Source organism: Panthera uncia, chromosome D4 (assembly GCF_023721935.1).
Source record: "Panthera uncia isolate 11264 chromosome D4, Puncia_PCG_1.0, whole genome shotgun sequence".
NCBI classification, from domain to species: domain Eukaryota; kingdom Metazoa; phylum Chordata; class Mammalia; order Carnivora; family Felidae; genus Panthera; species Panthera uncia.
The window spans coordinates 82,853,361-82,870,509 of record NC_064807.1 but is presented as its reverse complement, the minus strand read 5'-3'; the positions used below and the strand labels follow the sequence as shown (position 1 = coordinate 82,870,509).

General features: G+C 47.3%; 1 protein-coding gene and 1 long non-coding RNA gene across 4 annotated transcripts in view; one reads left to right on the top strand and one right to left on the bottom strand.

Moving 5' to 3' along the window:
- The window catches only part of MVB12B (multivesicular body subunit 12B), a 183,058-nt gene that overhangs the window by 111,049 nt on the left and 54,860 nt on the right, over nt 1–17,149 (bottom strand). For all 3 annotated transcript variants that reach the window (XM_049637998.1, XM_049638007.1, XM_049638016.1), the window contains exons 3-5: nt 13,203–13,299; nt 5,539–5,668; nt 1,586–1,708 (exon numbers count right to left, since the gene is read on the bottom strand). In XM_049637998.1, the coding sequence (XP_049493955.1) occupies nt 1,586–1,708; nt 5,539–5,668; nt 13,203–13,299 (350 nt within the window). The remainder of the gene's footprint in view (nt 1–1,585; nt 1,709–5,538; nt 5,669–13,202; nt 13,300–17,149) is intronic.
- LOC125927565 (uncharacterized) lies at nt 3,971–15,482 on the top strand. Its single transcript, XR_007459370.1, has 2 exons — nt 3,971–4,329; nt 15,039–15,482. It is a non-coding gene; the product is annotated as an uncharacterized LOC125927565 (long non-coding RNA).

Sequence of the window (17,149 nt, the reverse complement as noted above, 5' to 3'; positions counted from 1 at the left end):
CTGAGCGAACCAGTGCTCTTTATCCAACAGAAAGTTAGAGCCTGCCCGGAGGTGCTGCCCATATCTAGCCCCTTCCAGACCCTGTGATGTCAATAGGTAGCAGCTGTGACTACTCCCGGGCTATGGGTTTCAGCTGACCTGAGCACAGGTGATGGGCCTGGGCTGTCCCCCAGTGCAGCTGACAGTGACCACAGCCATGCAGGTGCCCTGGGCACTGAGAAAGTGCTGAACTGAACTGAGCTGTGCTGGCCTGGTACTCCTAAACCAGAGACATCCACTGTTCGGTGTACAACTCTGGGAAGCTCACTGGCTATTCCTGTCTCTTCATGCCAGAGGGAGGCTGAAAACTACCTGCAAAGTTTCAGGTGATTCCGGGTGGTCAAGTTTAAGTATCGCTCAGGGTTTGTGAAACTGTCATGAGGAAAGACCAGATTGGCTTTATGGGGGATGTCCCGAGAGACAGAGTCCTCTGAGCTGCTGGCTCACGCCAGTGGTGTTCTGCCAAGGTCGGGGCGGGTGCTCAGCTAGAGGAGCAGCGCGCGGAGAACCGGTGGCTACACCAGGCTCTCCTCTGCACCTCCTGGAGGGCAGGGTGTGGTCTGTGGGGCCCAGGAGGAGCACCACAATCTGTTCCCGACAGACGCTGTTCATCTCTATTCACCCATGTGGAAGCTCTTAGATTCCTCATTTGTGCTACATCAATCCCCAAACAGCACTGCCTCGCCAATTCTTACTTGTTTTATTTATTTTTGTAATCCCTTTCTCAAATTTAATCCCTCACGGCTGTTTGTTCCTTGCCCTCAAATAATTCACTACTAGTAAAGCAAAGGGGTTTTTTGTGTTTGTTTGTTTTTATTGAACTATGGTTGACTTACAACATTCTATTAGTTTCAGGTGCACAGCACACGAAATTGACAATTCTCTGCGTTAGGCAATCCTCACCACGGTAAGTTTAAGGGCTGAGAGGGAAGAGTTTTTATTTGACAGGATTCTTTTCACCATCTACTTTTTGCTGAAAGCGTAGAGACCATTACTACGTCTATTACAACTGAAATCAGGTACAGAGTGACCAGTTTGCTCACCTAAGCTTCTCTGCAGGATTACTGAAACCAACATGCCCTGAAAACCTTCTCACTGTTCTCTCATACCCAAACTACCCATTTCTTAGTTTGTGGCTCACTGGGAAAAGAAATGATACGAAAATGAACAAAATTACTTACCAACCCTCAAATGAGTTGTTGGCCGAGGCAGAGAAGGAATTCTACCTTCTTACGGCCAGTGTTCCCAACCACGTGGCTATAAATCACGCGTTTGTGTGCAGGTATGAGCTCTTTAGAATAGCAAGCCAATTTAAAGTTGCATATTCTGCTATTTTAGGAGCCTGCAGAATACGTACAAAACAGAATACAGAATGGCCTTTACATTCGTGTAATGCAAACATTTCTAATTGGGTTTTTAAAAATCTCCTCTAACGGTTTATTGCTTCTGCAGTTTTCAGCACACACTAAGTGGAGCTGTTCTGAGACCCGAGACCACGAGACCGTAACACGCGTAACAGCATAGGATACCATTGACAGGGCCTCACCTGGGAAGGTTGGGGGCCGGGGTGGAAGCAGCGGATGACTGGGAAGGCGTTGTGGGTTGAGATGAGTCATGATTCCTGGGGACTTTGCCCATTCGATACCAGATCCCCATGCTGTTCAGTTCCCTTTAGGAGAAAAGAGAAATCTTCATGGTGTGGTTTAGCACAAAGCATTTACCTGAGGAACAAAGTGAACCGATTCATTGAAAAGAATCATAGCCTCAAATACCGGGGAGTCCACTCTTGCCCACAATGATCACTTATGTCACCTCCCTTTGTGCTCCAGATGTCGCAGTTCAGAGCCTAATGTGAAGTCAACTGTCCCAACAAGGCAGGTTTCTCTGACATGCCATCGTTAGCCACCCCGGAGCTGCTTCCCGGTTATACTACGGACATTTTCCTTAGTTCTCAGTCTTCAAAATTCTTTTCATTTTGCCATTTCACTGTAGGTAATTATGTGATGATCCACTTGAAGTCCTTTACCTGGTTAGCATGAGACAGATGGGGCAACAATGGATGAATGGATGCGTGTGCCTGGCTTTTTAACAACGGCGGGGCGGGGCGGGGGGGGGGGGGGTGGAATTAGCCCCACCCCGCTCAAGGACACATCCCAACTTCTGGATAAAGCTCCGACTGCCTGGATGTCACCAGCGGTTGGCCTCCTTCTCGTGGTCAATTTGGGAGATCTCTTCAAGCCACAAAGCCTGAGGCATGTGCCCCACAGACCACCACAACCAAGAGTGGTCGCAAAAGGGCTTGACAAATGCCACATCAGGTTTCTTGTTCCGTGATCCGCACACCCACTGCAGTCCACCCCCGCAACACCCAGTTAGGAGTGGTTATGAGACTGGTTCGGTCTTTGGAGCCGGAATGGGATTATTTTAGCCACATCCAATTTACAACTTCTCAGCTGCCCCATAGAACTGCATCTCGTCAAACCATGAGGACAGACTTCTGCAGTGGATACTTCTAGCACCTCCTCACCACACTACAGGAACTCTTCTAAACCACAAACAAGTCTTATTAGACGGATGATTCCCATCAGCTATGCTGATTTCATCACATCTTGGCAATGGCCTTGGAGGAGCTGTTGTCAGGCTGAGGTGCGTTTCCCCCGGCCGACAACCTCAAACTCTTGCAAAGTAATATATGTGCTCATTTTTAAGAACAAGGGGACTCAGAGTTCTAGACGCTGTTCTCCTTCTTTCCTTAACAATAACACTGGGGGCACCTGGCTGGCTCAATTGGTGCAGCATGTGACTCTTGATCTTGGGGTTGTAAGTTCAAGCCCCACATTGAGTACAGAGATTACGTAAAAATGAATATTTTAAAAAACAACGCAGGAATTGTCATCTTATGGAAAAGAATTTTTGCTCCAAGATGATACCAAATATGCTAATTTAGCAATCTTTTCAAAATGATATAAAAGAAAGAAGACTCTAGTTTTGATTATCAAGATACATATGGTAACAATCTATTCTTTAGAATTAAACTGGTTAAAAATGGAGTCTTTTAAAGTACTATAGCTTGTAATTTAAAATACACATAGTAACTGAAATTAGACTTTAAAAGTTCATTATTGGGGCATCTGGCTGGCTCAGTCGGTTGAGCATCTGACTTCGGTTTGGGTCATGATCTCACGGTTCGTGGGTTCAAGCCCCCACGTGGGGCTCTGTGCTGACAGCTCAGAGCCTGGAGTCTGATTCGGATTCTGTATCTCCACCCTCCCCCACTCGTGCTCTCAGAAATGAATAAATATTAAAAAAAAAAAAGTTCATTATTAAATGACTTTTTATTTGTATGTAAATAGCTGCTCCTAAAATACCTAAAGTATGGTCATTCTCTTAACTATTTCCTCCTCCTGTAATCCTGTTTATATAATTAGTTTAAACCATGTTGCAAAACAGGACTTTTCAGTGTGTAGGAAGAGGATGATCATAGAATCCTTCTTAGGGACCACAAAATCCTGAATCAGGGCATTCAGATTCCACAGCCGAGAGTCTAATTGTGCACCAAGATGAAAATCAGGTGTTCCTGAGACACTTGCTCCCCAGGTGCTCCATGCAAACACCACATTCCCAGCCACTGCCCATGGGATTGCTCCGTGGAGAAAGGCTTGGCTTGTAGAGTGAAGACCTGGGCTCAAGTGAACAAGAAGCAAAACAGAGCACAACCCGGATAAAGAGGTCACTGCAAAAGCCAAGTAGGAGAGTGCACCCATGGGGGCCCACGGGGACGGGCATGGTACCTGCGAAGTTGGACAGGGAGAGAGGCCCGTGGCCGGGGGCACCAAAAATGATCTATGGGACTCACTGGTTGGAGAGACCTGAATTTCACTTGACTGAATATAATGAACACCTGTCATCTTTTGGGCATCCAGCATCCATTCGTCCCTCTTTCTGACTCTTTGCTTTCCCTCCATATCTGGGGGGCAGCTGTCTCCTCAGTTGTAGCCCCTGGGTTCCAACAGAGCCAATCCTGCCTCCGGTTCAGGCCTGGTTTCTCAGAGAATGACATTTTCCAGGGAGCAGTGATGAGTTCAGGGTGCACATGACCCCAGTGAGATCAATCAGGACCTCTGAGACTGAATTCTAGAACTTGTTTGAATGATCAAGAACACAGACTTGCTCTCTGCCTCAGAATTTGAACCTGGAGGATGAGTAGGCGGAGCTCCCACACCACCATGAGTCCACTGGGGAAGAGCCTGTGGAAGAGAGGTATCTACCCCAAGGAATCTGGGAAAGGAGGTAAACATGGCAGAAACCAGGTCCTAGGGATGTCCTCTGAGCACCTACTTCCAGCCACACCTGAAGCCATCCTGCCCTCTGATCTCTGCTGTTACGTCGGCCAACGAATTCTTCCTTTTGCTTAAGCCAGCCTGGGTTGGGTTTCTTGTCACTTACAATCTAGAGCCCAGAGTGAAATCCTGAGATTCTTTGTACTTAGTATTTATAAAACAGCTACAGAGCTGGGCCCACGTCTGGTACTGAGGTACCGGGTGAATAGGACACAGTGGGTCAAGCCCTCAGCAGTCCTCTGCTTATCAGGGAGGATGAACATCAGACTAAAGAATTGCACAGGGAATTATCAGGTAGTCATGCAATATTCATGTTTCTTCCCGACTCTAAACCCTCCGATGGCTCTCCATTGCTCTTGGAATAAAATCCAAACTTCCGCCACGATTGTGCGAGGTCCTGCTAACCGCTCACTCCAAACCCCGGCTCATCCTCGCTTGCCCGTGCCGGCCACACTGGGCTGCTTTCTGCTCCTGAACATGCCACACCCATTCCCACCTTTACAGTCGCTCTTCTCCTGGGCCTAGAAGGCTCTGCCTTCAAGTCTCTGCAGAGCTGCTTTCTTCTTGACATTTACATCTCTGTCAAATGTCACCCTCCTGACACCCTCGCTGAAGTAGCCTCCGTTCATTGCTGTTTCATTTTCGCCATTAACTGAAATGGTCTCGTTTATTTCTTGTTTGCTGCTTGTCTCCCCTTTTAGAAGACCAGCTCCATGAGAGCAGGTCTTTGCTTGCTCCCCCAGCACCACAGCCGGGGTCTTTGGCCCTGAGGGACAAAACGGGTGCTCCTTAAACTCTGGTGGGGCGAATACACAATGTAGAGGGTTGAGGCCAAGTGGTCAAAAAGGAGCGAATATCTGGGCTTTCAGGCATGTGGAAAGGCCCCCGAGAAGCCTGAAGGACGAACACACAGGAAGACAAGGGAAGGAAAGTCCCTTAGATGGAGCAGGCAGTGTGAGCAGAGGCACAGAGAGGTCAAGGGCTCTGCGTCTGGACTGGCAGCAGCATAAGCAGGAAGGGCAGCAATGAGAGCTCAGGCTAGAGAGGCAGGTGGCCGAGAGCCCCGCGGGTCACACACCGTCTCGGGACCTGAGCCCTGGGAGTGACCTGAGCACTCCTGGCAGAGAGAAGAGAGGAGATCAGCGTTCCTGAGACTTACCCAATAAACGTGTACTGAGGGGGGGCCTGCTTCGTCCGGCCCATGATCCGAATGTCACAAATCGCAGCTTCAGTTGAATCCCGTGGGATAAATTTAATGCACAGCCTCTTTTTTCTAAAAGCCACTTCCTCTGAAGAAAAGGACAAGAAAAGGTATGAGTCTACCAGAGACGCCAACATCTCTATTCTGAACGCCGTGTCTCCTGTCACGCTCCCTTCTTGGCAGCAAAAGCGACCGGTCATCCCAGCCACTGGGCTGCGCCCCTCCTGCCCTCCACAGGCTGGGACTGCAGGGTGGGCACCAGGAGCCCTGCCCTGCATTCGGGACCTGACCCCAGACACCCCTGCCAGGAAGGGCTTCCCGGGGTGCACACACCTCTGCAAGGAGAAGCAGCTTGGAATAAACCCGTGGAGCTGGCTTCACAGCCACATAACTGCCACAACCATCATCTGCTCACTGCTCAAGCCATCAGGCACATACCCACGGACACCCTGAGTATTAATGCTTTTTGCCACCGGGGCTTTTCTTCTTTCTTTTTATTATGGAAAATTTCAAACATTCCCCAAAGTAGGGAGAACAACAGAATGAATGAATCCACCTGTTCTCATCATCCAGTTTCAACACTGTCAACAGTGGACAAGCTGCTGTCACCTCTTTCTTTCCCCCATTCCCTGGTAGTTTTGCTGGAGGATTTAAAATGAATCCCTGCCCCGTGTCATATCGCCCATCAATATCTCAGTAGGCATCCAAGGCAAACGATCAGTTTTCGTATGACCCGCGTGCCATTATCACGGCTAACAAAATGAACAATGACTCCTAACTATCACGAACAGACAGTCTATATTTAAGTTTTCTCTATTATTCTCAAAAAATATCATTTAACTATTGCTTTCCCTGGATCAAGATCCAAACAATGTCTATGCACCAGCTCTGGTTGTTAAGACTCTTAGGTTCCTTTTATTCTGTAACAACCTCTCCACCCTCCCCTCTTCCTCAGGGCACTGATAAGTTGGGAAGACTGGGTCATTCTCCTGTATTTCCTGTAAGGTGGCAGTGAGAGTGGAAGGCTTGATTAGATTCAGGTTAGATTTTGTTTGTTAGTTTGGTTGTTTTTTTAGGTAGGAATGCTTCACAAGTGGTGCATATATGTCCAACAGTGTCCTATCATGAGGTATGGCATCCGGCTGTGCCACCCTGGGTTCCCATGGAGTTGGCCCGGAACTTGGGTTATAAAGTCCCCAACAACCTTTCTTCGAGCAGTGTTTTCATCCACTGAGGACTGTTACCTAGATCCATAATCTCATTAAAGTTTTCAAAATGACCGTTTTCTAATTCTGGGATTCCTTCTGCATTTATTAGCTGGAATTCTTCTACATAAAAAATAACTTTTCTTTGTCAACTACTTGGTCTCCCTGAAAAAGGCGTGGTATAGGAAAGGAAAGAAAAACACATGATTCTTTGCTCTTACCTATTAAATCTTAGAGCAATGAGTTGGTGATGTAGCAACTTCCAATGGTGACCAACCAGGTGTTTTTTGGTTTGTTCATTTGTGGGTTTTATTCTTTTAAGTTTTATTTATTTATTTTGAGAGAGATAGAGAGAGCCAGCTGGGGAGGGGCAGAGAGACAGGGAGAGAGAGAATCTCAAGCGGGCTCTGTGCTGTCAGCACACAGCCTGACTCGGGGCTCAAAGTCACGAACCATGAGATCATGACCTGAGCTGGAACCAAGAGCTGGATGCTTAACCGACTAGGCTACCCAGGCACCCCCATTTGTGGTTTTAAAAAAGAATTTCAATCCATTGCAGCCACTCAATACATGAGTCTGATGTATCTGGGTTGAAGTCCCAATTCCGCCATCAGCTCTATGATCTTAGGCGAGTGACTTAATTTCTCTGAGCCTGGGTTTCATTATCTGCAAAAGGGAGTTAATGGAACCCCACCCCAAAGGGACACTGGGTGGATGAAATGTGATATCACATCATATGCTTCACTTAGCCCAGTGCCTGGCACATAGTAAGTGCTCGATAAAGCACAGCCATGAATGTTCTTATCGTCATTATTACCAGTAAACCTCTAGCACACAATTTATGTCAGTGTTTGGCCTTGACTTTCAGGATCTTTCAGTTCTGGGGCAGAAAGTACGCACTTTCAAATCAGACAACAGAACGGGGAGGGAAGGGCAGTCCCGCCGCTGGTCTTGGCTTGACCGAGGGGGGATCGCCATCAGTGGTGGTGCCTTGTAGACTTGGGAGTGGGGAGGGGAGGAAACTCAGGAACTTGGTGGGTTCTTTTCCCGGGGAAGGGAACTGAGGGCTAGATCCGATCTATGAGCTAGGAGTAGTAACGTCCTCAATCCAGACCCCAGACATTGTACCTCACAAGGCAGGGACGGTTACCCCGGGCGGGAAAACACCCGTAGCCACCCTGCCCCTTCAGAAACTATTAGCCGGTAAGATGGGACCTTTGAATGCGTGAAGAAGGTGAGACCTTTCCTCCAATAAACGAAAAGGCCGGCATATTACTTGCCTTTGCCACCCTGCTCTTTGCTCCATTCCTCCATCTACAGCAACTCGGGGTAAGAGACGGAGCCACTAATTACACACGCTTAAACAGGCCTGATTCTAAGTAAACACATTATACAGAGTCAATAGAAATGTGTTCAGTCATGCTAATGAACACAGAGGAAGGATACAGCACTTTACTAAAACAAACAGTCTTCCAGTTTTTAAGTACTGTGTGGATAGCAACAAACTATTTTAAATTCATTACAAGAGTCTCATATCTTTTTTTTGTTTTTTGGCTGACTTCATAAAATCGGGGCCTCAAAGGCGCTGCAAACTGCACAGAGCTGACCACAGGTCTTTCCGGTCGGTCTGGGCTCACCTGGCCCCTGGGAAGAGGCTCTAGGAAATGACATCTAACCCGAAATGAAGAGGTTACCCTAAGCCCACCCCCTCTCTGTGTGTGGTAAGACACTTGTTGGTGATGCGAGGACCTGCCCTCAGGATGTCCACGGGCAGCCAAGTGACAGACCCCCAGTCACGGGGAAGAGGCTTCCCACCCAGATCACGGGGACTGCACCGCAGCCAGACCACAGGCCCAGACAGGACGCGGCCCTGGGCCTCCTCACTTAACTGGTTCAACAAATCAGGAGGAAAATGCAGAATGGGAAATCCCTCGTGGCTCTCCAGGGTATCGATATAAAGACATCACAAGTCAATTAGTTGTCAAAAACGAACACCAAGGCAAATTTTGAAACTAAGAAAAACACGGGGGAAAAGTGGGAAATGAATACAAGTCCACAAGGCAATTTTAGTTCCTAAACAGACGAGTCACATAAGAATAAGCAAAAGCAGCAAGCGAACACGTGTGAAAATGTTCAGGTCTTGCTAATAAATGATGACGAGAAAATTAAATAAAATTAGAATAGTAAAACTGAATAAAAATTTAAAGCCTACGCCGACAGGCCTCTGGAAAACAGGAACAAGCCTGTATCATTAGTGGCGCCGTGAACTGGTATTTCCGGAAGTTAATTTGGCAACAGAGAGCACTAAAGCTTATCTTTATGAAGCCCATCCTCCGAGCAAGGTGCTGTGTATGGTACGTGCCTTAGGTGATTCGACGATGAATTAAACATGAATCTCACCCTCAGAGAAAAAGGTTAGTAGCAAAGACGCGCAAAAGACATAGACGTGGCTAAAATCGAAGCTAAAAACATTATGAGGTATCTAATATTCCCCCCTCCGTTTTACAGATGAGGAAACTGAGGCCCAGAAGGGTGAAGTCATGTGCTTGGGGTGCTAAAGCCATAAGTGGCAGAGCCAGACCCTGTATCAGTGAGTCTGACCCCGGAGCCCACGTGCTGCCCCCACGCCAAGCCGCAGCGTGTCCTGACAGAGAACAGGGGGCCACTGAGAGGCAAACCCGATCGCTTCCTTTGGCTTCCGACCGCTGCACCGCAGTGCTTACGTTGCTCCCTCCCTCCACTAAACGTGTGCTGTGCCGGCTGTGATGAAAAGGGGAAAGGAGGCAGCTGGCCCCTGCTCTCTGACGGATGACAGTTCCGTCTGGTTACGTTGTGACGCAAGAACTTGTTTTCAGGGCCAGGTCACCCACCAGACGGAGCTCCTGGAGGGAAGGGCCAGTATCTTAGTCAGTCACCTTCTCTCGAAAAGCCTGTGGTGCCTACGGAGGCGTTCATCAATCTCCGCTGACCGTGGAGGAGAGCGAACTTACTGGAAACTGGTACCTCGGGGTCAGAGACGGTTTCACGCAGGGGGCAGAATTGAAGCTCGCCCTTGAAAGATAAGGGGTGTGGCCGCTCAGAATTGAGGGAGAGGGCATTTCAGGCAAGGAGAACAACACAGCAAATAAGTAGAGTCAGGAAGGAAACAGGAGTGAAGAGTGTACAGTGAGTACCTCAGTGTGGGTCAAGTATAGAGTGCCTGAAGAGAAGGAAAATGTTTGTAGAAGAAGGCTGGAGCAGACGAGAGCGGACCTAAGACCCTGCAGCCTCAAGTACTCGGAAACTCATCACAAGAAAATCATTCAAAATCTTACCCATACCCAAACTGATCTATAGATTCAACACCACTCCTATCAAAACCTAGCTGCTTCTTTGCAGACACGGACTAATCCTAAAATTCATGGAAATTCAAAGGACCCAGCATAGCCAAAATAATCCTGAAAAAGAAGAATGAAGTTGGGAGACTCATACTTCCTGGTTGCAAAACTTGCCACAAAGCTACGGTAATCAAGACTGTGTGCTATTGGCATGAGGAAAGACATACAGATCAATGGAAGAGAACTCAAGAGTCCGGAAACAAACTCACATTTATGGTCAAATGATCTTCAACAAGGATGCTGAGACAAGTCAGCGGGGGCAAGAATAGTCTTTTCAACACATTGTGCTAGAACATGACATCCACATGTGAAAGAATAAAGTTAGACCCCTATCTCACACCATACACAGAAGTTAACTCAAAGTGGATCAAAGGCATAAATGTAAGAGCTGAAACAATAAACCCTCAGAAAAAAACACGGGCATAAATCTTGGTAATCTTGAGTTAAGCAATGCTTTCTTAGGTATGACGCCAAAAACATAAGCAACAAAGGAAAAAAGTAAGTGAACCGAGCTCCGCCAAAATAAAAGGCTTGTGCCTTTCAAAGGATGTCAAGAAAGCGAAAAGAAAACCCGAAGAAAGAAAATTTTGCAAAACCATATAACTGATAAAGGACTTATATCTGGAATATCTGAAAATTTTCTTACAACTCAACAATAAAAAGACAGCCCAATTTAAAATGCCAAAGGATCAGAAGAGACATTTCTCCAGAGAAGATACACAAATGGCCAGCAAGCGCGTGAGAAGCTGTTCAATACCGTTAACCATCAGGAAATGGAAATCGAAACCACATGGAGAGACCATTCCACACCCACCGAGACAATAACAAGAATGACAATAACAAGTGCTGGTGAAGATGTGGAGAAACTGCAACCCTTAAACACTGTTGGCGGGAACGGGTCCTCAAAAAGTTAAATACAGAGTCACCATATGACGCTGGAAATCCCACTCCTAGGCATGCACCCAAGAGCAAGAAAGACATAGTCCACACCACACAACAACTTGTGATGAATGCCCACAGCGGCATCAATCCTAATAGCCAAAAGTGCAAATGTCCACCAACTGAATGGATAAGCAAAATGTGGGACCTTCGGATAACGAGATATTATCCGGCAATAAGAAGGCATAAAGTACTGACACACGCCACAACGTGGACCTTGAAAAGGTTATGCTTAGTGAAAAAAGTCAATCACAAAAGACCACATGCTGGCAGATCCCGTTTACGTGAAATGTCCAGAATAGGCAAGTCTGTACAGAAAGTAGGTTAGTGGTGGCCCAGGGCTGGGAAGGGGTGGCAAGGTGAGGGCTGGAGAGAAATGGAGAGTGACTGCTAATGAGTAGAGGGTTCTCTTGATGATGAAATGTTTCCAAATTAATTGTGGTAATAGTTGCACAACTCTGTGACTATCCTAAAAACCACTGAAATGGATACGTCAAACGGGTGAATTATATGGGAGGTGAATTATATCTCAATAGAACCGTTACCAGAAAACCCTGATGCATAAATATATGAAACCCTTCTGTAAAAGGCACTTAACCACATGCTGTTACAGGGCGGCTCCGTGGCTAACAGTATGGCTGGAGTCTGACTTGTGTGTGTCTCCCAGTTACCCCCCACTTGAATCTTGGATAAGTTCCTCAAACCCTCAGTAGTTCCTGTGCCTCATTTTTCTCATATGCGATGGGTTTAATAATGCTCATCTCTAAATAGGGGTCTTTTGAAGATTCAGTGAAGTCAGGAACCATTTATCACAGGGGTTAGCATCTGTTAGGTTACAACATGTCCGCTCTCGTGATTATTAGCTAATACGTATATAACAAGTAAAAACAAAATGGCCAAAAGTGAGAGGACGGTTAAGAAAATAAAAATACGCTGTACAATGGAATATCCTTGTTTCATTAAAATAATGGCCACGCGTGGCGGGGTGGGGGGGTGCCTGGGTGGCTCAGATGTGGGTTGAGCAGCTGACTCTCGATTTCGGCTCAGATCGTGATCCCAGGATTGAGCCCCGTGGCGGGCTCCACACTGAGTGTGGAGCCTGCTTAAGATTCTCTCTCTCCCTCCCTTCCTCTGTCACTCTCTCTGTCCTTCTGCCACTCTCCCCCGCTATGTGCTCTCTCTCTACAATAAAGAAATTAAAAAAAAAAAAATGGCTATGTGGCGTCTGTGTAGATATGCAAAGTCTGGTCTATATGAAATGCTAGCAAGAAAACAGCAAAAAAATTGTGGGCCCAAAATGGGACTAACTATGGAAAAATAAAGCATGTATGACAAAGAATGAGATCCAGAATTTCATAAGTGAATCATATGTAATAAAGAAAGGATTCTTTGTTTTCCATTTGCTACTTCACTGTTGGGGACATCCTAAAGTTGGGATCAGTAGTTAAAAATAAAACAAGTTAAGTTGTATCAAAATGGGGAGGCTCAAATATCCAGAGGTTTTCCAGCATGATTTAATAACTGACGTGCCTGACAAGAACCTCAAAGCACTCCAGGATCCTGAAGAAGCTTCTATTTGGTCGGGGATGCGCTTCTGCTCGCTGCGGCTCAGGGGTCAGAGTATTCACTCACACTTGAACCCCGTGTCCTCTAGCGCAGGCTTTCTGGTTCCGACTTTTCTCGTGTGCTCCAAGAGCCAAAAATAAGGACATTATTGCACCTGTGTTCCCCGGGCATCTTTGATTTTTTTCCTGATGCTTCTGGGTCTTGCGCCAAGGTTGGCTTCCGTTAACGCCAGAGGATGGACTAACCACGAACCATGAGCAGTTTCACCGTTGTGTTCCTGAGGGGGCTGATTCAGCAGGGAGCCCGTTGTAAGAGAAAAGGACATTCTGCTCATTTACACGCTGCTCCCCAGAACACCACAAACTCCTCGGAGAACCAAGTCAGACACGCGTCAGAAGCAGCAGGGTTTATTCACGGGCATGCAGCAAGGCCTCCTAAAATGTTCCCAAAGAAAAATGCCCATGCAAAACCTCTAAAAATACACCTGCAGGAAGAAAAGTCCCGTTGTAATGAGTGGTGCTAAAGGGAGACTCACGTGTGTCCACTGTCTCCTGAATCGGGATGAAGCCCACAGGCAGAGTGTCCTTGATGTCAATGAGCTTCATATCCACTAACACGTTCCCTAAATGACTCTTGGGAAGAAAGAAAAGAGATACAGACTATTAATCTGAACACCCCTGTGGTGGGTTTGCCATTTTGGCTTCGAGATGCATATTTAACACAATGACTGGTGCAGCTTTACGACAGCAGGTTAATTAGAGTAGGTGCCACTTAATGTTCCCCAGCGGTTACACGGGGACGCGCGTGGCCCCCGGGAAGGAGTTTCATCTGCGGCACCTCAAAGCCACTCACTCAGCCACGGCTTTGGTTAGTTGGCTAGACAGCAACCCGGGAGACGCTCGACACATAACCCAGCAGAGGGCAGCTGTGCTCACGCGTCCTGGGACCAGGCTGCCACTCAGCCTGGAGCCTCAGCTCTCGGGGGGGCCAGCGGGTTTTAGAAAGAGCACGTTCCCGGGGCAGTCACCACAGCAGAAGAGAGCTGCATCGGAGCCTAACGGAGAACCAGTCACACTCCTGCGCGATGGCCGGTCTGTATATTGACACGTTTTGGCTGCTAGATGTATTCCGTAAAATCCCAAGAATCATAAACTGATACCGAGTGAAAAGCCCTGCTGCCTCAGTATTACACATCTCCTAAAATGACATGCCCAAGGGCCTCTTAAAGTTTCTGTTCAGTGGCAGTACATGGTGGTCCACAGTGCGCAGTTTCCAGAACCAGTGCAAAAATACCTCCTGCAGACAGCACATCCCATTCTGGAACTGCAAGAGGGGGCCGTCTGCAAACATACTGGTGCCTGCAGCCCACACTTCGGGTGGAAACGCTCAGTGCCAACAAGACCTCAGAAAACCAGTCAGGGGATTCTTACCGTCTAAACTCTACGCTATGTTCTCTCTTGGTCACTCTCTATTTTCCCTCGTATCAATTTGTCATGGCATCTTTGTGAGGTTAGTCGTTTAACGTCTGTCTCACCACTGGGGTTCAAGAACCACGAGGACCCAAACCATCTGTCATTACTCTAAACCCAAGCTTAGCACGGTTCTTGGCACACAGCAGGTGCTCAATAATGATCTGAACAATTTAACGTTTGGGGGGCACATTTCAATGGGGTGGGCCAGAGTCAGCAACGAGGATCTGGATCTGCTTGGATGACAAATCAAAACTGTATCAGCGGGGCGCCTGGGTGGCTCAGTCGGTTAAGCGGCCGACTTCGGCTCAGGTCATGATCTCGCGGTCCGTGAGTTCGAGCCCCGCATCGGGCTCTGTGCTGACAGCTCAGAGCCTGGAGCCTGTTTCCGATTCTGTGTCTCCCTCTCTCTGACCCTCCCCCGTTCATGCTCTGTCTCTCTCTGTCTCAAAAATAAATAAACGTTAAAAAAAATTTAAAAAAAACTATCAGCAAAAACAAAAGTAACAATAAAAATAAACATAAAAATGAAAGTATATTTGATAAACCCATCATACCCCAAAAGTGCACAAATGAAATACTTTCTCCAGATTTAATTATGAAGGTCGGCATGTCAAGTGCAAACTGTGACCAGTGCTTTCATGGCCCTGTTGTCGCAAAACCGTTTCTTTCTCCCTGAACGATCGTGTTTGAGGACTATTTTATATTATTACATTTCAGGTAGCTGGGTCTCAGGGAAACAATGCCCAGTGCAGTGCAGCAAGTGGAAAGGGGAGCCTTACTAATGCAGAATAAATCTCTGACCGTGTAGAAAAGGTTTGAACCGTTAACCTAACTCGAAAACATCAGCTGCTTTCAGAATTGCCTGATCTAATCTATCATAATTTTTTTTCCCCTGGCAGTTGCTTTTCCGTGTCATCACTGCTTTCTGCATTGAGAAATTAACAACTGGCTGTGTTTTCCTGCCCCGTAGATGGATGGGCATTCATCAATATCCTTCTCAAATGTCTTCTACTTGACAAGTTGGGTTTCACAGAAGTCAACTGCAAACCACTTAGCGACCTCACCCTCCACACTCTACAAATGTCCCTGATCATAAAACCAGAACATCAGTGGTGTGGCCATTAAAAAAAGCATCAAAAACCCTCCCATGCATACAAAACGGGAGGCTGCACTGTCAAAGCTGCCCGCAGCCCAAGTGTGGTCCCTCCATGCACGGGGCTGCTGCTGTACTGGGTTTAATACAGTAGGTCTGCGACACCATTAATTTTGCTTGTTCCTCTCCCCTCCCCCATCCCGTGCTCTCTTTCATTTCCTCCTCATAAATATGAAGAACGTATTCCCAATCCTTGTTGAGCAAATGATTCATGCCAAAAGCCCAATATGCACTGACTCAGGGTATTTATATTGTCTCTGGTAGCCAGTATTTGCTAGTATACTGTAATTATTTTTGACAACCTTGCATTTAAGGTAGCCACAGATAACCAACTTAATATTCAAATGTTCATAAATCCTTCTGTTTAATATCCTCCCTACCTAATCTATGTACATTATTATTACAGGTAATGCAGAAAGTACAGGGCATGAAAAGTGCAATTAATCTCGATCCTTCCCCAGGAAGCAATGTCACTCCAAAGCCAGGTTTCTGTATTAATAGCGTTATTGGGGGAAAGGAATTTAGGTTCCAAAGGAGTGTCCCAAAACTCCTACATTGGGAGTCTCGAGCCGCCTAATTAAGAATCTGTCCAGTCTTGAGATCCCACATCCCTCCTCTACAGTTGTAAAAAATGACACTATGCAAAGTCCTGGTGGTGACAGCACAACCAGGACAGACTGGCTGTATGGGATTAAAACACGCCCCACTCCTCCTGTGCTCCTGAGCTGGCAAGTGGGTCCCTGCCAACCCCCCCTCGTCTGGATCCCTTTGGATCTCACTCCCGGACTCAGTCATTCTTCCTCGGAAAAGAAAATGCACCGATTTCCTATACTCCTTCAGAGGGGAAGCGAGATTTCTCCCCCAGCCCTTTGCTAACACCCTACCCCCCCACGCCTGGCCCTCCTGGAGTGAGGCCTGCAAGGCAGGCACTCAGTAAGATCTCTTTAATGTTCAACAAAGGCTGATAAACTCGATGCATCTTCTATAATATGTAATACACTTACCCGGGACACCCAAAATTAACAAGCGTTGGTGACTTCTGTCATTTTTTGACTTGTCACCATCCCCAGCTCCAAGGGATCCAGGACTCTTCTGGCCTAGACTACAACACCCCACAGCCTTCAGGGCAAATGCAAAAACAAACAAAGAATCAAACAAAATAACTCTAGAAATCAAAAACTATCAAAGACATCGTAGCTGTCCTCTGAGGCTACGGTTTGGAGCTGCAGCCTCTTCGGTCAGGAGAAGAGGCTGAGCAGAGATCAGTGATGAGCCGAGAGACCAGGCCACAGTGAGTTGTTCAACTCCTCGGGGAGTTCGTCCATCCCGCCCTAAGTGGCAGTGAATGAGCTGACCTGCGGAAAGTGGCAGCCAGCAGACAGGACGGAGGTGACAAAAGCTAAAAATATCAATCATTTCAAAAGCGGGTTTAGGTCAACTTCAGGGACAAAGGGGGCGGGAGAGTGTACCGAGTGTGGACACGGACGCAGGGAGGAGGAATGGGGCCACGCACCCCTAACTGCACGAGCCCACGTCCGTCCGGAAAGGCAACCCAGCCTCCAGTGTCTCCCAGGGCGGCACCCAGGGACCTGCTCAGACTCCTTACAGCCTTAGCTGCCACCTTCCCACATGCATGAGAAGGACTTCCAGTGTTTAGTGCCGGGACTGTCCCTGCCCCATTAGGAACTCTGTCCTTTACAACCCAGCATATGTTACTCTCGTAATTAGGGGGAAAAAATTAAAGCAATGACTTCTGCCGCACTCCTGGATACATGAGGAAATGATTTTCCTAACAAAGACTTATCAATAAATAACAGGACGGCCGGTGGGAGAGTGTGCAAGCCACAGAACCACGTG